Genomic DNA, 25,211 nt, shown 5'->3' with positions numbered 1-25,211 from the left:
CTGGTACTTATAGTGATTAACATCTCTGTTGAAGAACGGCTGAAGCGGCAGTTTCCCAGGTTTTCTGTTATTTATTTAATACATTTAATACCTTTCGACTAATAACTTGTAGATTGCCCACAGATAAGAATGATTTAAATTTGAGTAGAATGTTTGATTTGTTTTTGCAGCCTGATTCTCCTGAATATAAAGCGGCCTGCAAATTATGGGAGTTGTATTTGCGCACAAAAAATGAATTTGTTCAAAAAGGTGATGCTGAGGAGGAAGATGAAGATGAGGAAGGACATGACAATCAAGGCGCAAATTCTGAATTAGTAAGTGTGGGCATGATTACTGCAGTTGGAGGCGGCCATGGCCCTGTGTGTCAACTCACTCTGAGAGGGACATCGGCCTCTGCGTAAAAAAGCATTAAGTCTTTCCCTAGTTACATTATAACCCAAAAGGTATTTCTTATACAAGTTTATTAGTTAATAATTTCACAGCACTATATGTGTGTTTCACTTTTGCATAGCAAAAAAAAAAAAAGATTATGAGGTTTTCTCATACGGAGAAAACACAGTTCTGGTTTAGTTGAAACTAATATGACGTGTGCTTGGTATCGCGCCAGCACTAAGATTTGATGCAGACCTGGCAACTGCATGTCTGCTGGCAGCGTTTTCCAGCGAGTCCCATTCAGGTAGTGCAGCTCTTCCTGCAGTGTTTTATAAACCAGATATGATGACAGGAAGTTTGGGCTGGTCTGGTTTTTGTGATGTTGAGGTGCATGTTTTCACTAATGTCGATGATCGAGTCTGTCCTAACAATATCTAATGCTTGTCTGACAGTCCACAGTCTAAATGTGAAATTGAAGTTTTGTCATGTGCTTTACCTAAATGCATAAACAATGTTGTTTCAAAAGTTACATCCATGTTTTATAGCTGATTTTTTTTCTGGTTTTGAAAAGTAAATTAATGCATTTCAGTGCAACTTGAATCACTCCACTGTGGCTGCTATTAAAACTTCTTGTGATTTCATTTCTTACATTAGTCATCTCCAGGTTACCTGAAGGAAATTCTTGAACAGCTTCTTGAAGCTGTAGCTGTTGCCACAAACCCATCAGGACGCCTCATAAGTGAACTGTTTCAGAAACTTCCTTCTAAAGTGGTGGGTATTTTAATAATATTGGTTGTATTCCAACTTAGAAACCTGGGAATTTATATAACTGATGTTATATGCTGTGATGGACACAGTGTCTCATCAGTGGCAAACTCCAGCTGCTTTTAGAGCTTCCCTCCTTTGCTCCGACCGACTCATTCCCAGCCCTTCATTGCAGATTAGGGCTTGCCCTGTTCTGCCAGTTTTGTTAACTGTGGTTTTTTTTTGTGTGTGGAGTTTTTTGTCTTTTAAAATATGTCTGTTTTCACTGTTCTGTTTTAGGGTGTGGTGTAACAAGTTTAACCAGCAAAATTAATACTCTGAAGACCATCACCACGTATTTGGCTTTCAGACAGAACTGTTCCTTTATGTCAATTTATTGATGAATTCTAATTCCTTGCATCTGCCTTATGATCTGGCTTGCCCAAATTAAAGCCTAGTGCTATGTTTATGAAGCTTGCACTGTTCTTATCTGCAATTAATTTAATAGCTCATTTTATGAGGTATTGGAACAATAGCTTTGTGACTGTTTATAGTAATGTATACATTACTTTTGTTTTGCAGCAATATCCAGATTATTATGCGATAATAAAGGAGCCCATAGATCTCAAAACTATTGCCCAAAGGATACAGGTACAGTATGAGTATATATTGTAGTGCAGACTTATTTAACAGTAAGCATTCTAAAGTTATTAGAAGCCAGGGCTTATGGTGGTAGGAAAGACAATGTGTTTTTCCCCTGCTACTTAAAAATCTAAACACTCTGCTGGTCTAATGATTTGTCCTGGGTTAATGCTGGAGAAGTAGCTGTGTTGAAGATCAAGCCTTCCTGTGTAACCTCATCTGGGTGTTCCTGCTCCGGCGGGGGGATTGGACTGGATGAGCTTTCCAGGTCCCTTCCAATCCCTGTGATTCTGTGATTGTATACTGTGGTGTGCTGGCACTGAGCTTGAATATCTTGGGTTACTTGCTGTTTAATGGTTTAAAGTAGTTCCTTGGCAAGTACTGCTGGTGTAAAACATTGAGGTATTGAAGCTTGGTCATGCATTATCAGCTACTTTTGTTCTGGTGCTGTAAATAGATGTTTTGTACTGATGCATTTTTCATCTTGCTCCTCCAGTAATTTGAAATGTTCTGTTATTCTAACTTTTTGTATAATAGTGAGGGATAGCACTCAGATTAATAGAACTACAGAATAAAGGTAAAATAACATTTTGTCAGAACCCTTCAAAATGAAGATAATCTGACGCGTTAAGTATTTTTTTCAGTTTTTTACTTAGCATTCATTAACTCTATAAGGACTTAGAACTTATGGTTGTTAATTTTTTATTGCCAACTTTTTCCAAATACTTACCTGTTCTCCTCATAAATATGTTCTTTTTTTTCTATAAATGTTCCCTTTATTTTATATGAATTCCCTTTGCTTTTCACTATTCACTTAGTTCTTGTGCTATGTGAAGGCTGCCACCTTAACCAGTTCTGGTTTTTGTTGTATAGAACGGAACTTATAAAAGCATTCATGCAATGGCCAAGGATATAGATCTTCTGGCAAAGAATGCCAAAACCTACAATGAGCCTGGATCACAAGTATTCAAGGTTAGTTTCAGTTGTTCATAGTTTGGTTCGAGCTCAGGTTTTCTTTACTACTTTCTGTGCCAATTGATCCTTAGATGAATCTTTAGCATGAGGCCCTAAAGGCTCTTTGCATTTCTAAAAAAATAGCTATTAGTGGCTTTTTCATATTGTTTTTAGTATGATTGGGGTATATGTAATTTTTTCTTGAGTTATATGACTTTTTTCCAATTAAATTTTATCTCAGGGTATGAATTGCATGACTTCTTTGGAGGCATGAAGGATCCTTGTGATTGAAGTTGAAATGGCTGAAACTCCAGGTTCAAGTGATAGGGGTAGTACTCAGCTGTTATCTCTTTTCAGATGGCAGGAACTGCTTGTGGTTTTCATCATAAGCTTGAAAACTGGAGTCATGCCTTCTTTGTGTAGTTTTTGAAGATCCTTTTAGTTGTATTGTTGTGACCATTTGCACCTCCTATCTTTTTCGTACTTAGTGCATCGACATTTTGTGTACAAATTACCGCGTTACTGTTTCCAGCTACTCTGGAATTAAGAGAATTTCAGTGGTAAATTATTCCTTTATGTGCTCAGGTTTTTAAGGGCTTCATAGTAAGAAACCTTGTATATGTATGACGTTATTATGTAAGTGGTTCTTGAACTTTTCCAATTGCACTGCTGTTGGGATTGTAGTTTCAGTTTCTAGCAACACTACTCACACTTGTATCCTCACTCCAAACTTGTAATCTCTATTTTGTGAACTGTTACGCTGAGAATCAAGTCCACGGATATAGAATGAGTGAGAGCAAGCATTGTGGAACTCCGTAATTGTAGTAACTTTTTGATTGCAAAGTCACAGAAACTCATTGGCCTGTTCAGTTCGAAATGGTATTTGTGTATATTTCCAAATTGTAGGTAGCTTGAAGCTACTCAGCTATTCTGTTCAGTTTTTACAGGCCACAGTGCGTGTATTTCAGGCAGCGTATTTCTGTGCTTCATTTCTGATGCAAAATTGTTTTATATCGAAATGTAAAAGCTGCTTCATTTTTGTTTTAGATTTTTAGATGGGTGGATATACCTGCTGAGTATAACATTCTTCACTTTCAACATTAAACAAAAATTCTTTTAATTGACAGGATGCAAATGCAATTAAAAAAATATTTAATATGAAAAAGGCTGAAATTGAACACAGTGAGTTGGCCAAGTCAAGTCTCCGAATCAGGTACTGAAAGTAGAATTCTTCTTATAATCTCATATAAAAATCTCTATAGACGTCCCCTTAATTTTGCTGTGGGAAATAATTGCTTGAAAACTTAGTTTATTGTTGCTTTATAAGTTATAAATTGTAAAATAGTGTTTGGAAGGAAACTTTTAATTTAAATACTTCTGTGGTGAAATATTTCATTGTGAAAAACTGTCAGTGCATTTTTTAGAACTTAAGCTATAGCCGACTTCCACCATATCTGTTTAAAAGTTAATAACAGAAAAGGACTAGCGAGGAACAAGGTGCATTGTTGTCCTTTACCAAAAATGCTGGATATCCTTGAACCTTGTTAAGAGCTGAAACATAAGAACTCAGAGTTAATTAGGTAGGGGCAGAAACATAGGAACAAAACCTCAGGCAAAAGGTATTTAGAGGGAAGTGCACATTATATAAACTCTTGCTCAAAAACCGATTTCTAGCTATGAAAAGAGGCACAGGGCACTGAAGATCTGAACTTTTTAATCAGTGAAATATAGATTTAGTCTTGAACAGGAAGGTATAAAACACTGTTGATACCTCTACTTGTTTGATGGAATTATTTTATTTAGGAAACATTGTTTTCTTCCTGTGAAAAATCCATGGTGTACAGAGAAGTGATGTGGTCATTTTAGATCTGAAATTCTATTAGACTTATTCTCATATAAACCTTTTACTTGTAAATAGCACTCAGAAGTAGATTTAGGTATTATTTGCCAGTAGAACTGTGTCGTTTATCTAAAAAAGTAGAGCAACATATTGCAAGTCACCCAAGGAGTTAGCAAACTCTTTACAGGGTGAATTCTCTTTATGTATTTGAACTGTTTAGTGGAATTTGATGCTGGAAAATAACTGCTGTCATTTCCTGCAAAGGTTTGTATGCTACAGCTGAAAACATTAACACTCACTTTACTGAAAGGCAGTTAAAATATTTTTGTTGTCTGAAAAAAGTGTAGATGGTGTCAGTTTTAAAAGTGTTGCCTAGGATTATTATGTGTGAAAGAAATGGAAGTTACCTGATTTTTTACTATTTGATGCCTTGAGATATTCAACATACAGTGTTTTTTTCTGGTTCATTTGTTCAGTGTCAGTGTGCTTCCCATGTTTGGGTGCATTGTTGTTGGAGCACTTAAAACATAAAGGCAGAAACAGTGTTAGGGAGTAATTCCTGACACATAGTTTAATAATTTTCCTTCTTAAAAGTGTGGTGTAGTGCCAGAAGACTTTGATTCTACAGCCACTGAATGTACATACGTGTTTGCAGTAACTAGAATTACATATAGGCATTGAAGTTTTATATTTAAATCGAAACTTTTATTTTTCTCAGTGTCTTGGCCATTGGTGAAGCTCGGGATGTCACATGTGTGTCATGTTTAATTTGAGGCTTAACCGTTTTTCTCCAAAATAAAGCTGTTTGCATAAGAAGGGATGACAGATAAATCACACTGATATTTGTTAGTTGAATTCCTCTCTTGCACTGCCAACCCATTTCCACTTCTCAGCTATTTTATTCTAGATGTTCTCTCATGTACTGTGTTCTCAACAGACCTGCAAATCCTGAAGTAATCTGAATGTCAGGATAATTGACAGCTCCCTTCTTTGTTTCTCTAACTTGCAAAAAAAATTATAATGCTTGAAGCAGGCTCCAATAATATTGGGCTGAATGCAAAAAAATGAGGTGAGAGAAAAGTATCATGAAAACCAAGCCTTTCACCTTCTGTTCTGCATTTCACTGGTTCTTTTTTTATCAAACCATTGGGGTTTTTTTATTTCTTTCTGCTGAATTTGCATCACAGAATCATTATTTTTTTATTTAATTTCATAACTGCTTAGCTGTCTCAAAGCAGGGTCTGCTTTACCTGTTGCTGATTTTGTTAAAATACCCCCATAAGTTCATTTAAAGTTCATTTACTGTATTTTTATTCTGAATTTACATGTTTGTCATTGGTGCATCAGGCTCAAATCCATCACAGTGCTACTAACCTAAGTTCTACAGACATGTTGCTGCTGTGCCCAAAATCATGCTTTTCTATGGCAGAGTTCGTTGTATCCTTTGTCCTACTAAATTGCTCTTTGTTGGTGCATTTAACTGTCCTCCCTTAAATGAAGTGGCAAAATAAAGTTGCTTGACAATACGTTCTGTCAAGCAACTTGACAGTGATTTTGTTAATATTGATAAAGCACGGTTGGATCTGTATGATGAGCTTTACCTGGATGCTGAGGAATGTTTTGTTGCCTGCTTTCACTGCTATTGTAGGCTGAGCTGCGTGTGTAGCTATCAGTCCTCAACCTGGATGTTACCTTCCTCTGACTTCATAAACAAAATCGATATTAATGCTGGGGCACTAAATGAATCTTAGTATTACTTCTAGCTTTAAAGCGTTTTGTATCTGTCTCTGAACTTTTTGGCTGATCTGTCAAAGTAGTTCTGTAAAAAGCTTTATCCTTGCTGCGTCTTTCCTTGGGTCTAAGGTGGGCCTCTTTTTTTCCCCTTTCCTTGGCTTGGCTCTTCTGCCTTAAGGACTCCATCAAATTTGACTGCTTCCAAGCTGACAGGTCCTTCCTCACAGGGTAAAGGCAGTGTTGGTGATGAGAGAAATTCTTCTAACAAATATTACCGGTAAGTAAAACTGTGGAGTTGGAGGAAAAGCTGGGTTGTCATCATATGGAAAAACTATTTTGTTTTTAATTGAGAGTGCTCTTCAGTATTGACTCAAATACTTTTGAGATTCAAATATATTACAGTCAAATATCAAGTATGATTAATAAGTTACTTTGCTGTAATTACTCTTCCATGTTTGATTTATATTTAACGTTTTAAAACACCTGTTGTGAAATACTCTATATGCAATTATTTTCTTAGAAATTATCTGAAGAACAGTATGTTAAACTTCATAATAAAATAGAGCAGGTGAAAAATAACATGGAAATGTGTTGTAAACCTAGAAAAGTCATATTTTGAGACTAAAAAGAAATGACAAGTAGGACTAAATAATTAAGAGATGGGTGGTGGAAACCAGTGGAGCCTGTAAAAGGAAAGTATTGCATTTGGGATGCATTTATAACAGACTTGCTGGGTAGACTGGATCACCGGAGGCTTTCTGGTTTGTTCCTCCATCCATCAGTTGAGATTTTTGGTAACAGCAGGGGTCTCGTGTCTCCAGTCTGTGGGTGACTGTCTGGAAGCAGTGCTGCTGTCGGCTAATTCCCTGCCTGTGTGCTCTGAACCCGCGGCTTGGCACCGGGTCTCTGAGGGACTGAGGATTTGTAACAAGTTGGTGGCATTTCAAGCAACCTGTCTACTTCTTCCAGTTTCAGTCACTCCTGCAGGGCAAGGCTGAGCCCCTTGCTAGAGGTGCCTAAAGAGCCAACCTAGTGAAAAAACAGATTGTCAGATGTAGCCTATGGTGCAGATACGAAATCCTGTGCCCCAGGTTTGGGACCAAAGGGAGGAAGAGAGGGATGTTGAAGAAGTCTTTGTGGATGCTGATTTACTCTCAACTCAAAAGCAGAGGAAGCTGCTTCACACACAGGCACTGTGTGATGTGAAAATGCCTCAGGTGCGGTTGGGAAAGGGGGGAAGATATAGCCTTTACAGCTTGCAGCGTACTCAATTCCTTTCTGTACACGAATCCCTGAAAAACAGGATCAATTAACAAAGTTATTAATTGGGAAAGACTTGTTGTCATCCCTCTTTTCCCCCAGTAATTCAAATAGTCAAGTGTTCAAAATAGGACAGAAGGTAGCTAGCTTGAGCTCTAGCTTTCTGGTCGTGTGACCAGTTTTTCGGTTGGAAGGACACCTCTTAAAATAGAGACAAACTCATGTTTCGCTTGTTAAGGGCTCCAGTCTTGTCTTGCACAGTCATGTCTGTGTTGCTGATAATGTAGGCAGCTCTCATGAGATTCACTTGTTTACTGACATGCTCTTGGTGACTGTTAATGGTTAACATGATAACCCTTTTTATTTTTTTTTATTTTCAATTTTGCACTTTTACGTTTTCTCTTTGTAGTAACAAAAGATCAGCCCAAGGGGATCGTTTATCAGCAATAACCATGGCACTGCAATATGGATCAGAAAGTGATGAGGATGCAGCTTTGGCTGGTAGGAACTGAAATGCAGTTTCTAATTTTATTTTCTTTAATAAAAATGTCTGGTAAAAGCAGAACTGTAGAGCGCCTGATAGATTAAATTATCTTTATTTCAAATATATTTTGCAGTGTTTCCAAACTCAGGATGTAATTGTGTTAAATCTAATCCCTCTTTCCTCTAAGTACAGATTTATAAAGGTACAGCTGGTAAGACAGGGTAGGCCAAACCTGCTTGCATGTTTTTAATTCAGTGTGTGAGTTTCCACGTACACTTATCTGAGTTTTAGGGCACTGCGCTTGTTTTTATTCCTTCTGATACGAAACAGAAGAGGAGGCACTGGGTGCTCCTTGCAGTAAGAGATTTACACTGCTGCGATTGAGAGAAATCTCCCTCATGCTGGCTCATTCTTTCTGGTGCCATTGGTACTTGCCAGTTTTTATTTCTTTAAGGTGAAGATAATCTACATGAGGTATAAGGATAGATAAATGTTAGACCTTGATTTAGAAATATCTGGTCTAGCCTAGTGGTAATGCAGTGCTGCATGCAGCTTTATGTTCAAACAAAAGCACACAGAAAGGCATGCCTTCGTACATCATCCTTAGTGTCAGAAGCGTGCTTTAGCATTACACTATAAGCATGTATGCCATAGTATATGCATTGTATCAGATATTTCAGTGTTGATAATAAATTCTTATAGGTTGTCTTTTAAGTTAGTCTGCCTTCATAGTTACATTCTCAGTAACTTCTTTGCATTCATCTCAGAGCAGATTTCCAAAATGTTTTTGTACATATACCGTTGTTTTATTTTTTCTTTACATTATTTCTGCATTGATGTGTAATGATGCATCTCTTCAATGTGTATTTTTGTAGTATTTATTTCACACCTGGTAATTGAATTGTACTCACCACTGTTTTCCAGTGCTGTAGAATTTTTTTGGATCATCTTAGATTTTGCTGCAAGCGAAAGCATTTTTCTTCCTGATTAGCCCAGAGTTCAGCTGTTGAATGGAGTATATTTTGTGGTTATGGTTTACTGTGGTGATGCTTTTTTTTCCTGTATGTGCTAACTGCAGCTGTGGGGGAATAACTGCCTGGTACTCTCCACTGCCAGCCTGTGCTTGGTGGCAATATGGGACCTGGTGCTACTGTGTATTAAAGAATCTGCAGTCTTGCATTAGATTGTTTGTTCCATAACAAATTGATTTTTCTGTCTTCTCATCTGAATAATACATTCTTCAGTTAAGATAACAGGTTTCATATTAGGAGAACACTGTCATTTTCTGAATATGTAAGAATAGTTAATGTTTGACACATCACTTGTAAGGAACATACACATCATAGTGAAAATATTTACAACTGTATTACAATATTTTGTAAACGCTTTCCTTGTGGTACCTGTTTACTTTACTCAGATTTTTATTTTCGGGAATGCCCTGTTCTACTTTTAATACAAAGGAAGTATATTTATTATTTAAGGTATTGAACCGCTTTGTTGCTGACTGCCACATGTCAGAGAACAGCAGATACTTGACTAGTTTCTCTCTTTTTCTCTTTCATAAACACGAGTTCTGCTTTTTCTATTCTGCTTTTTATTTTTTTATGGAGCACTCAAAACTGAACTGTTTTAGTAAACAAACTGAATTGAACCGTTTGAGTAAACAAAACCAAACCGAGTATTTTGCTGTATGTTGTATTTTGGAAACTTACTTTACCTGATAGTGTTCTCTTAGCTGTTAACATTTATCTCCATGTGTTACTTACAGGAGAACACAGTGCGAACTCCAGTCCTTTCTTTCTACCTTATTCTGTCCAGCTCCTGCTTTGCTGGCTACTGTGTAGTAGGTGCTAGGCCATTAGGTGATGCTGACTGGCATACAGATGCATAATTAGGATAATTTTTAGTGTCTTCCCTGAATCAGTAGTGAGAATCTTTGTTATATGTTTGCACATCCTCTGAGGTCTGCTTGTGTTCTAGCTTGCATCTCACTTGGCTGGTAGGTCCCAGGTGTCATAAGCTTGTGTAGATCTACAGTGTCAGACTGCAGAGGAAAAATGATAGTACTATGTTGTTATGCAGTGTCCCCTGGCTTGGTCATCATGTCAATATGTCTTTACTGAACTTGGATAGAAATTTTGAAACATTGCCAGCCTCCACTGAGCAGTAATGAAAATGCCAGCTGGAAACTTGGCGTGAGCGTTAGGGAACTGTCTTCTGTGTAACTGAATTACCCAGGGTGTCATCTGCCAAACTTTCCTTCAAACTTTGAGAAGAGGGGAAAAAAGAGTCAATAATTTAGCTCTAGCATGTGCAAAACCACGTAGATTTTGTGTTATGCCTGTCGGCAATGTGCAAATTACACTGTTGGTGTTACTGAGGAGCGCTGAAGGTTGGCCATTTATCGCTTCCCACCCTGTATTTCCCCTGCTGGTGTATTTTCATTCCTTTTGTGCTTCTGTTGCTCATGTAATGTTTCTCCTCATTTTACCAGCAGTAAATGTTAGTTCTTCATATCTTTTTTTCCATTCATCCTAATCCTGAGACATAATACATGCTTCATATAACCAGAAAAGTTTGCTATAAAATTTGTAAATGCTTTAATATGAAATGTTAATGGGAATTGTATAATAATTCTAAAATATTTCTTTCTCCTTCATTTAGCTGCAGATATGATCGGTGCATCTTCAGGCTTTAGTGTCAGTTTTTTTCTACTGAACTTCACAATTTTTGAACTGAGCTGTGATTAGTTTGGTCTAAAGGATTATAGGAGTTCTGAAGTCAGTTTTTTGATATATATACAAAAAGTAATTTTAAATTTGGCCATTTTGCTTAACTGACTAGGCATCTTTGAAAATTCCAGACATGATTTGCCAATTTTTATTCTCATAGTGAGTTCTTGTCAGATAGCAGAATGGCAGTAGTTCAATATACAAATGTATTTGGCACAAATACTAGTATTAATGGTTGGATGGGTAAATAAGGATGTAGCTGTTGCATAGGTGGTGTGTGGTTGAACAGTCCTGTTACATAGTCTCATATGTGAACATTTCTCAGCACTTGTGTGTGGCAGGGCGGTATTGCCACTGACAGAACTCAAGTCTTGTCTGATGAGAGAGATTGCAATGCCTGGATAAAGTGCTTTTTTGTCAGCTTGAGGCTCATAAGATATATTTGTGATGTCTTTTTCTGAGGTATGAATCTGACTGCCAGAGAGTGGCTGAATACCCTTGATCGAGGGACTGCCTTTTCTTCTGGTTTAGGTCTTTGTCCATTTGAAGTCAACCAAAAAACCCACTCTGAGTTGCCATGCTGAGTTTCCCATTTTTCTTTTCTCTCTGTGCAGCTGCTGCTCGTTATGAAGAGGGAGAATCTGAAGCTGAGAGCATTACATCCTTCATGGACACTTCTAATCCTCTTTATCAGCTTTATGACACAGTTAGAAGTTGCCGAAATAATCAGGGCCAGCTCATATCTGAACCCTTTTTCCACTTGCCCTCCAAGAAAAAGTATCCTGATTATTATCAGCAAATTAAATCACCTATTTCCTTGCAGCAGATCAGGTAAGAAAACAGAATGCAAACTACATCTGGTGGGAAACTATTCAAGGATTTCTTTTATTTCCAGAATCTGATCTTGTGGTCAAGTTCTCGATGCCTAATGCAGTGTATACCATCTTTCCTCTGTGTTGGGTTGCTTCTTGTTCCAACTCAGTCCGCATCAGTCTTTTGATCATCTTTTATAGCTAGCTGCTGTTTGGTTTATTCTCCATGGACTTTCATTTGTAATGTGCCTGAAAGACTCCCATGTGAATAAATCTGCAGGCTAGGTGGGCAGCAGAGAGGAAAGCTTCTGAAGAACCCCCCGTTGTTCTCTTTCCTTGACTGTGATGGCTCGGTTACCTCTTACTGCCATGTTTTTTAAATTAATAGTCTTCAGCAATGTGAATTGTAGATACGTGCAATTACGTTCCTTTTGTCCTGGTCACAGTATAACTGTGGAGAATAATTATCGTCATTCATGATGTATCTAGTCTGGGCTGAAGTACTAACGCACTACACTATTTATAAATGTTTGAGCCATGAAAGGTTCATTAACTGACAGAGCGCAGTTGTTGAATTAAAAACTTGAGTAAAAAGAAGCAAGGAATAGCTTTCTTTAGCGGTCCAAGGTAAGCTGATGTGATGGGTCCTGAGTGCATTGATAGAGCTCAGTGGCACTGCCCGGCCTCAGCTGGGGCTCCAGTCCCTGCCTGACCTGCACTGCAGAGTCCTCAGCTCCTGGGGAGGGGGGGGTTAATCTGTCACGGTGTGTTTTGTGTGTGCTGGGGAACAAGTGTGGAGCTGCTACGCTGGTTATCTATCAATCAGTGGCTTTGAAGCATTTTTTCATATGTCTTGGTACAGCTGTTGGCTTGGCAAAGAAAGTGTCTTGTCTTGAATGAAGCACAGAATGTACTTGATGGAAAAAAAAAAAGGTAAAATTGAGAAAAATCACTGAGAGTTGTTGGGGAGCTTTTTGTCTGAATGTACCAAAGAATATAGTCTGAAATGATCCATAAACAGATTTAATTGAGAAAGACTTTCCATTAACAATATCCTTGATATCAGTTATAGTACAAATAATTTGCCATGGGGAGGCAGCTGCATTTCTGCTTTCCTTACAGCGTAGGCAGGTTAAACCTGGCTATGTGAGCAGTGCAGAAGTTGCATGCAAATGTATGAGGAACTGTAGGAAAATATTACTTATTGCCTGAGAGCTTAGAAAATAAAAAGGGACAAACAGTCTTTTTAGAAATAGTGTTTGTAGCTCACAAGCTAAAGTACGGTATTTATAGTAGTCCAATTTATTTTAGCAAATTCTGAAATTCAACTGTTCTTTAAATCACCACATAATCTTCGGTTCTTACTATACTTAAAAAGCCTTGAAGTCATGTACATGTGTGCTTGAATGATGTGCTTTAGGGAAAACTGAAGCTAGCGTTATTTTACTGATATTTCAAATATGTCTTTATGTATTCAAAACTGCCAGTCATTAGGGGTGGAGATTTTTTGTGTTTGTGGGTTTTATTTTTGTCCTAGTGAGAAGTTGAAGGTGTTGGGGTGAGGCCTGGCATTCCTGTCTCGTCTGTTGCGCTTTGGTGTCTGCCTACCTAGGCTGTCCTGCCGGACTGAACTGTGAAATGAGTGCCAGTTGCAAATTTTACAGCTAGTCATATATTTCAGGAGTTTGTATGTCTTAAATGCAGGAAAATCCTTACAAAATAACATATGTTGTCTGGAGGGTATAGTTTTTTTTTAATGAGATGTACATCATGCCTATCCCGGTCTCTCAATCACTTCATGAGTGTTACAAACCTCAGTCATTTGAGCTGAGTGCTGATCCTGGGCTGTGTCCAATCAGGTTTTGAATATCTCCACAAATGGAGACTCCACAATCTCCCTGGGCAACCAGAGCCAGTGTTTGAACACCCTTGCAGTAAGAAAACAAACCAAACAAAACCACCAACAACAAAGTCCCTTTTTCTTTTTCTTGTGCTCAGGTGAAATTTCATGTGTTTCCATTTGTTCCCGTTACCTCTTGCCCTGGCAGCAGGCACAGCTGAGATGAGTCTTGCTCCCTCTTCATTCCCTCCCAGCAGGTGTTCATACACACACTGATATGAGTCCCCCGACCTCAAACAGGACAAAATTCAGAGCTATAGAACAGGAATGTACTATTTACAAAGAAAGGCATGACACTGTGAGCCTGTGACTTTCAGGTGTGGTAGAAGTGCGTGGTGTGGAAGTTATTTTGCAAACTTAACATTGCTGGTGAAAAGTCATTCTGTAATAACAAATGACCGGAGGAACAGTTGGGAAATAATGTAACAGAATGAGTTCAGTTACTCCGAACATAGGGGCCAGATCCTGGCATCCTTACAAGAGCTGTGTTGTGTTCCTTGTTAAATTTCACAGCATTAGTGATTCCTAAGGCAAGTGGCTCAGACTTTTCTGCGCCAGAGGAGGGAAATGCTCCAGGGAACTCCCTGTCAGTGGTTCTTTCCTGATCCATTTGTGAGGCTGGTGTGATAAGGATGTAGAGTTGTGTATCAGCTTTAAATATCAGGAGGAAGGACATTGATATTTAATTTTTTAATCAGTCTAATCCTTGACTGTCATTGATTTCTCTCAGGGCATTGCTTTTTTCTTCTTTTCACCCTCCTCCCTGACAGTTTTAAGTTGGATACAGAACAACTCGAAATAAAGAGGAGTAGTGCAAAGGGACAGGAGGGGGAAGCAGTTTGAATGGAAGAAGTGGTACTTCCGTTGAGGTGTAGTCCTTTAGGTTACTGTTTCAGAAAGCTGAACCCAGACCTCCTGCAGCAGCAATCGAAGTAAAAACTTACAGTTCTGTAATTCTAATTTATTAAATTAATTGGAAGACTAGAAACTTTTACAGTTTTTCTTCTTCCAGCTGTCCAGTCTCTCAAAGCTTGTTTTAGTTCTCTGAAAGAAAACAAACGTGCCAGAGTTGCACAAGAATGTTGATAAACTACATGCTACTAATATTTAAGCAAAATTTGAGCTAAGAGTGGAAAAGCAGGAATGTTGCAGACACACTCACTCACTCACCTGCAAGAGGATGAACTGCAGAGTAGGACTTGAGAGGGCTTTCCCTAGCTTGGTGGTTATGATTTCTGAAGTGCAATTCCTTGTCCTCTGGCAGTTGAGTCACTTTAGACATTTGTCTTATATTTAATATTCAAATCTAAGGCAGCTGTGGTAGTCTTCACTTTATTAGATTCTTAAAACCTAATTCTGCCAATTTGTCAGTATGAATTGTCACTTGGAAACAAATCATGCTGACGCCATCTACATCCAAGGGGAGAGGAAAGTCTGTTTGTCAGCATTTCTGTCCAGTGCTGCTCCTGAATGGATTTATACACAGGACTGGCCTTTTGATTTTTTTTTTATGTTCTTAATCTCTACAGTAGTTTAGCTGTCTTGGGTACCTTTTTGTAAGATGCAGAATGGCCTTCAGACATTATTTTTGTTTTCCCTTAATCCTTTGAAAGTTTGAATCTATTTTATAAATATTTATAATAACAGCAGTAAACAAGGAGATTACTGCTTGTTTACACACTTAATTGCCGTACGTGCCTTGACAAATAAGAATGTTAAATTATTCTGTTATGAAAAAATTAAAACTCCTTTTTGATGTTTTTGCTAAATATCGTCTTATTAACTGGGGCTTTTGATGCAAGTTTTTTAAACCTTTCTACTCTGTTTTCTTGAGTATTCTCTTAATGATGTGTTAGCTTTTGTAACACCAAGTGTTTGTGTGCTGAAGTTCTGTAATTACTTGTCAGTATTTTGCTGGACTACAAGAATGAATTACAAACATTTTACTCCATACATTTTGCTTTCTCTACCAGAGACTGTTCAGATCAACTGGAGAAGATGTAAAGTGACCTGTAGTGTTTGTTACTGGACAGTGGCAAGAGCATGAAGTAGACTCAGGGTTTATATCCTTGGTATTTATGAGCATATGCATCATATCCTAGTGGTCTAGGGCAGAATAATCCCGTATTTATTGGGCTTTTCCTTTTGTTTTTGACTTTTTAAATACCAGTTACATACTCCTTAACATGCAAATAATTGTTGGTGGAGTTTTACAAGGTAGAAATGGAGGCTCGCTTTGCCTTTTCGTCATGGCAATTTAATTGGTACCCAAGCTCTTTTGCTTTTGTGGGATATGTGTGTGGGTTTTTTATTATAATTTGTATTTTTTACTAATATAATGAAAATTATATTGGTAACTCCTTTTTTTTTTTTGAATGGCAGAGTGACTGAAGCTGACAGGAAAACTTTTGATCAGCTGTTACTTCAGTTGAAAATATTAAAAATAATCCAAAACAAAAGCATAAATATTTACAAGATACTGATATCTTGAAAAACATACCTGAACTTAAAATGGTTCATTTTAAATGAGAATGGCAACAAGTAATTTTCTCCACATCTTATGTTTAGGATATTTGTCCAAAATTGGTTTTTACTTTTCTCAGTTGTTGAGGACATACTGGTTCTTCAGATCTGAAAGAAATGAAGAAGAAATACACTACATGCATGCACATAGTGTGCAGCTGCTGTCCTGGCAACATGCAGTTAGTTGCATGTTTCACTTCAAAAATATATTTCCATCACAACATCTTTATAGACACATGTGCACATCTCACTCGTTTTTACAGCAGTTTGCAGCTCTGTGCCACGTTTAATCCAACCATGATGTCCTCATCCTTGTGTGAACAGTGAAGAGTCCTGTTCAACTTTAGTTGAACATCGTTACTCTTTGTTTGCTGGTTCAGCTGTAAGGTCACATTGGTGGGTGAGGTTTGGAGCTAAAAGGTATTTATTTTGTGGTAGCACTGTGCTCCATCAGGCATGTTGACATTTGGCTGGGTGCTGTAGAAACCACACCGGGTTTAAAGGTGGTGAGCGTGTTAAATGCACGTGACCGATGGAGGTGCAGGCAAGTGGGTCAGGAAGGAGGTGTGAAGGAGGATTACTGGATTTTGCAGTTGTGATAGAGTTTGGTTGTTGCAGATTATTACTTTCTGTTGTGTTTAATGAGGTGTTGGAAACTTTGAAAAAGTTGGCTGAAGCTTTCACCACTGTGTAAGGAAATATGAGAAAACACATTACATTATTGGCAAACAGTGCACTGATTTATCTGTTCAACATACGACATAAAAAGGCCCTTTCCGTTAGTCCTATTCTAACTTTTCATGCAAAGCACATTCCTGCAGGTAGCATTGATCAACGAACAGGTGGTTTTAGGAGAAGGCAAAAATTGGAGGAGATTAATATGAGAGGTGTCAGGCACTTCTGCTTTTCTCTGAAGATCAGTGGAATGGGTATGTGGGGGAGGCAGCGTGTGGGGGTGTGCGGAGCTGACCCGGCCCCCCCGACATCACACCCAGGCCCTGCGGGTCACAGCGGAGGGACCTTGGGGGTATCTCAACCAGTTGTGCTTCTGTCTTGTCTGCACAACGTCTCGTCTGACTTCAGTCTGCGCAGCTTTCAAGAGGGCAGGTTCCAGAACTGCTAGAGTCATTCTTTAAGAGTTTCCCTAATATAGTTACAATTGGAAGATACTACTGCAGCATCAGAAAAAGAAAACACGTTCCTATAATCAGAGCTCTTTGCATATTGATTTTTCATGAAAATGAAGATGTTAAAGAGCTGGTTTGCAATGTGTAACTTGAGAAATATCAATCAGATATCCACTCTTTTGCAGAACCAAACTGAAAAACCATGAATATGAAACTTTAGATCAGTTGGAGGCTGATTTGAACTTGATGTTTGAAAATGCCAAGCGCTACAACGTTCCCAATTCTGCCATCTATAAAAGAGTACTCAAAATGCAGCAGGTTATGCAGGTATGTGCAGTGAAACAATTAAAAGGATGTAACTTCACACATGAATTTGTTTTCCTAATTAATGCTTTTCCAAAATAATTTTTAACTAGACTTGTATTTGCAGTAGTAGTTTCTTGCTTAGGGGTAAGTATGGGAGTGAAGTGTCATAGGGTGATTTTTCTTCAGCAGACATGCTGCCTTCTGTGATTTCTTTTGGTCACTTTTGTTACTTACTATGATTCTTAACACAATTAAGTTGTGCAAAAATTGGTAATGTGGAGTTCTTTTAGAATTTGCAGGTAACTTGTAGGATGCTAAACCACTTCAAATTTCATTATGTGTTCCAGCTAAGTGCTACAGTCTGAAATGGCATAATTATACTGCTATTGTATGTTGGCCAACTATTTTAAATAAATAATTGTAAATATTTTGATGGTGTTTTAGTCTCAAAAGCCATAGTTGCATCTTCCTTTGTGAATCTGATCTGTTCTGATGTTTAATATTTTTCTGGAAATGTCCAGCAGTGAGTTTGGCTTCAATGATTTCTTCTTTTTTCAGGCAAAGAAGAAGGAGCTTGCCAGGAGAGACGACATTGAGGATGGGGACAGCATGATTTCTTCTGCTACATCTGATACTGGAAGCTCAAAAAGAAAAAGGTATGCACTTCTGTAGTTCCTTCATACCATGACATTGCTACTTCTTTAACTTGTGTAAGAAAATATTAAGCCATGGTTTTTAGCATTTGTGTAGGATTTTGTAGTTCTGAAACTTAACCTCGTTAAGTGTTGGATCTAGTTCATTCAAAGCTGTTTGCTGAATTTATTTTCCTGGTTTTTGGCCTATTAGTTGGTGGTTGTCAACATAACTTCAGTAAGTGGCACGGACGCTGTAGTTGCATTGAATTAGGTAGTTTTGTCAGCGGATTTCAGGATTTTTACTTGTGCTTTCTTTTTTTTAGCCCGGTGTGTGCACTGTCTTGACAGGTTTTTAGCAATTATTGTTTCTTTTCTACTACTTCTCCAGTATATGACTATTTATGTAGTTTCGGTACCAATTTCAGAATATAATTAAAGTGAACACTATAGCTGAATTAGTTTTTGGAAAGTTTATAGTATTACAAATTATTATTACAAATATTTTTATTTGGTGAAGTCTCCTGAAATAAATATTTTCATTTTGCATGACCTGAACTCTGCTGGAGGAGTTCTCATCATGAATGTTAGAGGACTATTCTCTTCCTTCTGAGTTTGCGCTCTTTGCTTACTTACCTGTCGTTGGCTGGGCTGAAGAGGGTATTTGACAAATAGATACACTGAGTATATAATACGTTGATTATTCTGGATACCGTAATGTAAAAAAAGTTCATGATGATCTAAACCATCCTCTTTTAGTGAGCATTAATGATGGTTTATGGAAAGTGTTCTTTAACAGTGACAGCTGTTGTGTAATGTTAGTGTTGTATTTCACTCCAACAGGTGATAGTTTCTCAAATCTGCCCCAAACTTCTGATAATGTTATTGCAGTGGTAGCAACTGCCAGTGTAAAGCTATAATTCATCGTCTTTCTTCAGTGTTGCTTATGACCTTCAGCTTCCTGTATTTTTAGTTCTTTTTTTTTTTGTCAAAGTGACAGCAGTTGTGGGGGGAAGAAGGGAGTGAAATAGAGCATCAGCAAAGGTTCACTTAAGAGCAATCAAGTAAGTCCGACAATGTACACTCAAAAAATCTCCACAGAGAAAATGTTAACATGGGTTTAGGAGGTGGTACAGTCTAGGGATGCTAGGACATAGAAAAGTACTGGAACAGTAAGGCAGACCACAGTATGAAATGAAGGTCAGGACGGAAAGAATTGCAAAAATTTCTAGTTTTGAGATCTTCACATTTAAAGAGAACTACTACCCTAAGCAAGCAAGTCAAATGTCATCGGCATCCTTTTAATCCTATGTTGCTTTCTGTCACATTGCGTGACAGAACACTGAAATACTTCGAAGAAAAAAATCTGTCAGGCCTTGTCATCTAAGAACAGTAACAGAGAAGAAGTTGTGTTCATAGGTAGGGGAAATAAAAATTATTCTATTTTCTTCACGCCTGGAGAGAAGCTGAAAATGCTTTTGATGTTGTCAGTTCAATACTTGTTACGAGTTTTGCTTGCTGAATTATAGGAAGTAAAAGAAGATTGTGAATGCTGCTGATGGCGAAAGTGAAGCACTGAGAGGAATTCCAAAGTGTTGCTGAAAAAGGAAATAATAACCCAGGCAAAATTAATCCCACTGGGAAAATAATAATGCCGTACAAGACAGTTGTTTGAGTGTCCCCTTTTGTGTATCAGATATGTCACCTGAATCTTGAGTATTGGCAGGCCTTTTACTATTGCTGATTTTGTTTTGCTTTACCTACTTTCATTGAACTAAATATTAAAACTTGGAAACATTTTAAAATATGAAATTTGGAAGCATGTCTCTGTTCTGGCATTACTCATTTGCTAGTGTGAACCACTAACAGTACCCAGCAGATAGTGCAGAAGATAGTGCAGAAGAAAAGTCTTAACCTATAGAAGATATATTTTGAATTTTCTCTACATGTTTTGACATTGATTTCGTTAGTTATTTTGCTGACCTCACCAAGGCGCAAGAGGTGTCTGAGGTACGAGGCAGTGCTGGGCAAGGTAGATTTTAAATGGAGGAGGAACAGATGCAGATGATGGAAAAACCTGTCATGCAGTTTGGTTTCTAGCAAGTTGTACACTGATGTTTTGTACATTCTGCAAATGAAGATAGTTGTTTTTGTTGTCTTTACAGATAATATAGTCAAACTTATAACTACCCAAATAAGTCTTACAGAGATTACAGTTGGAAGCAGGTTTAAAAGTGCTTTGTGGAGAGTGCATTTCTAACAGTGCTGTGGAATCTGAGCTGAGATGATACATTGTTAACATCAGATTTCCCCTCCCTTATCTAGTTTGCTTGTAGATCATGTAGTGTTTGTACAGGGAGCCACGTGTAACTGTGTTCCTGATAAAGCTATGTCTTGGTTGCGCTGTCACATTTCTTGAGACAGCCATAATAGCTACACATAGGATGACTGAAGTTTGTAGTGACAGCATGTATGTGGCCATTTTCTACCTGGGTTTGCAGCTTTGGTGAGATTTACTGATTTGTAGCTTCATTTGTCTGTGGTTGACAGATATTTCAGCAATTGAGACCCTTCTTATTACTACATTCTTGATGTTCTTATTTTTCTTGTACTGAAGAAGATACAGAATAGCTCTAGACTCTGATATTCTGTATTCAGCAGATGAATTCATGAAGATACAGGCTGAGGAGTTTTTCCCTGTCTGCACTAGGTCTTGAGGTCTTGGATTCAGATGCCTAGTCCTGACCTGTTTTCTTTGTGATTAGAAAGTGCTTAGAGCTCCTTTTGACCTTTGCACTTTTGAAAACTCGTTACTTGCTTTATTTTGTAGAACACTTAAACTCAAGATGAACAGGAAAAATATCATACCGAGTTTGTTCTCTGTTTATTTAGCAGACTGCTGGTTATGATGCTGTCACTGTTTGCAAATGGACCTGTGATTCTAGTACACTGTCCTAGTGTGTGTATGTTTAGGTGACTGTGGTTGTTTTCTCATGGTAGAGGATAAGGTCATTTTGATATTAGTTTTGGAAGTGTGGAGAAGAGCCCCTGACATTTAATCTTTTCTTTTTTGTTCTTCTCCTTAACCTAACAGTAAAAAGAATATACGAAAGCAGCGAATGAAGATCTTGTACAATGCAGTTCTAGAAGCTCGAGAATCGGGCACAGGCAGACGGCTCTGTGATCTGTTTATGGTTAAGCCATCCAAAAAGGACTATCCAGACTATTATAAAATTATCTTGGAGCCAATGGACTTGAAAATGATAGAACACAATATCCGCAATGATAAGTACGTAGGGGAAGAAGCCATGATTGAAGACATGAAGCTCATGTTCCGGAATGCGAGACATTATAATGAGGAGGGCTCCCAGGTACTGTTCTGGTTCTGCAGTCACACTTACCTCTCTGCTTCTTTGCAGACATATAAGTTATGTTAGAGTGGTTTAGCTTTGACTATTACATTATTTATGATAATTGCTAACTGAACTAATTTAGAAAGTTGATTTTTTTCTTTCTGCCAAAGTTTTAAATTGTCTTCATCTATAGTTGTATGAACATGAAATGAAACACACTCCTTTGCCAAGGTTAGGCTTATTTCCTGTTAGCGAAACTTGTTCCTCCACTATAAAAAATGTCAGCTGAATGTTTCTTAATATGTTTTAAAAAATAAGCTGGTTCCTAAATTCTCGTTATTCAACCTCAGTTAATCATGAGAAGTCATCAGCATGTGATTTGGAGCTCAGAACCTCTTGTATTAGTTGGAAAGAAGTGGGCTTTGTTTTCATGGAAGTAGAGACTGTGAGAGATCAGATGCAAAGACCTGACTTATTTAGTGGAGCAAAAGGATTCTGAAAGGAATATACTTTTCCCTTACAAATGTATTGTAGAGTGTTTCTATATTGTGATGCTTCTTGGCCAGTAAGCATGATGTAGTGGAACAGAGTGGTGGTAGGAAACCTCCAGCTGTTACTAAGGAGGAACTTGACCAGCTACTATACAGGACTTCAGGGTGAGGTTGTGTTCACCAGGGTTGAATTGGAATACCCAGGAGGACTGTTCTAGTCCTGTGTACCCTGATGGAATCACAATACTTCAAGAGATCTTTAATTGCTCAGCATAATGATTTGAGGAAGAAGTTGATAAAGCAACTGCACCTTGCCATTTCCTAGTGTTTGGAATAGAAATGCAGTTTTATTGGATAATTTATTCAAGTTTTATATCTTTCTGATTTAGATGGCATTCCTCAGTTCTGCTTACCTATTTAAATCTATTGAAGGTATACATTTGAGAAATAAGCCCTTGTTTTCAATCAAGTACTTGGTTTTGCATTCAGCTTTTTCAAACTAACATTTAAATGTTTCTTGGGGGCTAGTTCTAAACTAGTCTGAACATGGTAAACTCTGTTTTGTTTTGGTTTTTGATTACTTTACCGATTAATAGGTATACAATGATGCCCATATGCTGGAAAAGATCCTTAAAGAAAAAAGGAAAGAACTGGGACCCCTAGCTGAAGATGATGATGTTGCATCCCCTAAACTAAAGCTAAGTAAGGCAACCTCATACATTGCTATATGCACCATTTCAACACTTACCAAACCCCACAATACAGATTAACAGATCTTCCTTTTAGAATAGAAGACATGCTAATTTACACTGACATGCAAAGTGGAATTATATTTTCAAAATTGTGACAGCAATAATGTGGTTTGTATGTGCATATAATAAAAACTAGTTGTTGCACATACTTTTCTTAGAAAATACTAACTTAGAATGAAGAAAGAAAACTTAGGAATGATTGGAATGACTGGTATTTAGCCATGTGGTGTTATCGAAATGTCTGATGCTGCATTATGTGCTTAGTAACACTTCATTAACACAATGAACGTGTGCTGTTTGCGTTGCTGGCAAGCAAGGTGCTTCTCTAACTGAGTAAATCTCTTAATTTCTCTGGTCATATGTCTGGGATGTCCACAGAATGATAAAAGAAATGTGAGCTTGGAAAATAATTGGAAAATTATTGAAAACCATTAAAAACACCAAAGCGAAATTTCCAGCGTCTGTTCCTAGAGCTGTTGCCATTATGAACTAGAGTTGCTACTATTCTAATCTTAGGTCCACTTAACATGTGTTCAGAATGTAGCAAACTGAGAGGGATAAAATTGTACAAAACAGCTTAAAGAAAATAACTGCACACAACCTACTTGAAATATACAGCTCTTAGGTAAGATACAGGTAGTAGGGAATTCACCGGCAGAGACTGTGCAGTGCAGTAACAGAGATCCCGAATTAACCAAAAGACTAATCTGATTGATAATGCCATGGGAGGCCTTATTTTACATTTTATCTGTAATAACCCTCTCTAATTTGGCATAAATCTGTCATAAAGGAATCTGATAATATTTAGAGTGCTTAATTTTAGTGATAGCAAAAACCGTGTGATTACTGGATTTTAACAGCTGTAGAGAGAAATTCATGTAGAGCTAGTAAGACCAAATTGAATTTAGAGGAGTTATTAATAACGTTAGGCAGGAAAATATGTTTTCCATGGTCTGAGGAGGTCTTTGCAAGGTGGACCACATAGAAGCGTGATTCTGTGTTTGCCAAAAATAACATTTAAAAAAATATTCATAAAATGACGAAAAATAAAAGAAGCTACAACTTGGAATGGGCTCCATGTTGTGAGTTATACCATGAAGTAGTTCTTCAATAGCAATTCTCCAGTGTAAAGGAGGTGGACAAAGAAGTGTGCAGACTCTGGTTTTGTAATTATTTTTTTCTTTTTTTTTTTTCCCTTTTTGTCTGCTTAGGTAGAAAAAGTGGCATTTCTCCTAAAAAATCGAAATACATGACTCCAATGCAGCAGAAACTGAATGAGGTGTATGAAGCTGTTAAGAATTACACAGATAAAAGAGGCAGACGATTGAGCGCCATCTTCTTGAGGCTGCCATCTCGATCTGAGCTTCCTGACTATTATGTGACCATTAAAAAGCCCGTTGACATGGAAAAGATCAGAAGTCACATGATGGCAAATAAATACCAGGATATTGACTCCATGGTGGAGGACTTTGTAATGATGTTCAATAATGCTTGCACGTATAACGAGCCAGAATCTTTGATTTATAAAGATGCCCTGGTCCTGCATAAAGTTTTGCTTGAAACTCGGAGAGAAATAGAAGGAGATGAGGATTCTCATGTGCCCAATGTCACCTTGCTAATTCAGGAACTTATCCATAACCTTTTTGTATCTGTTATGAGTCACCAGGATGATGAGGGCAGATGCTACAGTGACTCCTTAGCTGAAATTCCTGCTGTTGATCCTAATTTCCCCAGTAAACCTCCTCTGACTTTTGATATTATCCGAAAAAATGTTGAAAATAATCGCTATAGAAGATTGGACTTGTTCCAGGAGAATATGTTTGAGGTACTGGAGAGGGCGAGGAGAATGAACAGGTGAGTGAAACCATGTTTTTCAGTTATCCTTTGTCTTATCACGTAAGTTTTGCATGTTAACATTTGACAAAGGCTGAAGTTATTTTTAAAGGTCTTTGCTTCCCTTGATACGGGTGTTTAGAAAACTAAATCTCAAAAGCTCTATCAGGTCTTCAGTGGAATGTATGCTTTTGTTTAAAAACAAGGAGATAATTTTGATGTTAATCTTCCAAAGGTGCACCTGATGAAAACCTGGTTTGTGCTAATTTTCAAATTGAGGAAGTGAAGAGGAGTTGTTCACCAGCTGCTTGACTAGTGGATTGCTCCTTTGGAGCAATCGCAGTTGTATGAGTTATGGTAATATTGTGCAAAAAATATGAACACTTGCAAATTCTTGCAGTGTTTTATTTGAATCAAGTAGAGTACTTGAGGATGTACGAGTGAGTTCTTGTCTCTGAAGGAGTTAAAAAGTATATTAAAACATCTACTAACAGGAATATGGGTAATTAAAGGAAGTCAGTTTTCTTAATAGTAATGTTATTACTTGAGTTTTCAAGACTTAACAGATTGGAGAGGGCCAGTGGCAAGTACTTTGGTCACAATGAGTTACCTTTGATTTTTGTGGTATTTCAGGACTGTATACAACAATAACTGGTTTAGGTGAACTATAATACAAACTGGCAGCAGAGTAGCAGGTGGAGCATGACTTGCCCGTTTCTG

General features: G+C 37.7%; 1 protein-coding gene across 12 annotated transcripts in view; it reads left to right on the top strand.

The window, feature by feature from the left end:
- Nucleotides 1-25,211, top strand: part of PBRM1 (polybromo 1) — a 60,831-nt gene that overhangs the window by 7,807 nt on the left and 27,813 nt on the right. For 9 of the 12 annotated variants that reach the window (XM_071813088.1, XM_071813085.1, XM_065845207.2 and 6 more), the window contains 13 exons: nt 171-314; nt 1,027-1,143; nt 1,699-1,767; nt 2,632-2,730; nt 3,840-3,925; nt 6,465-6,563; nt 7,956-8,047; nt 11,377-11,593; nt 17,310-17,451; nt 17,989-18,086; nt 21,157-21,433; nt 22,503-22,608; nt 23,870-24,512. In XM_071813088.1, the coding sequence (XP_071669189.1) occupies nt 171-314; nt 1,027-1,143; nt 1,699-1,767; nt 2,632-2,730; nt 3,840-3,925; nt 6,465-6,563; nt 7,956-8,047; nt 11,377-11,593; nt 17,310-17,451; nt 17,989-18,086; nt 21,157-21,433; nt 22,503-22,608; nt 23,870-24,512 (2,189 nt within the window). The remainder of the gene's footprint in view (nt 1-170; nt 315-1,026; nt 1,144-1,698; nt 1,768-2,631; nt 2,731-3,839; nt 3,926-6,464; nt 6,564-7,955; nt 8,048-11,376; nt 11,594-17,309; nt 17,452-17,988; nt 18,087-21,156; nt 21,434-22,502; nt 22,609-23,869; nt 24,513-25,211) is intronic. The other 3 variants (XM_065845205.2, XM_071813090.1, XM_071813092.1) reach the window with 1 other exon arrangement.

This window comes from Patagioenas fasciata, chromosome 10 (assembly GCF_037038585.1).
Source record: "Patagioenas fasciata isolate bPatFas1 chromosome 10, bPatFas1.hap1, whole genome shotgun sequence".
Lineage (NCBI taxonomy): Eukaryota > Metazoa > Chordata > Aves > Columbiformes > Columbidae > Patagioenas > Patagioenas fasciata.
This window is presented reverse-complemented; position numbering and strand designations above follow the sequence as displayed.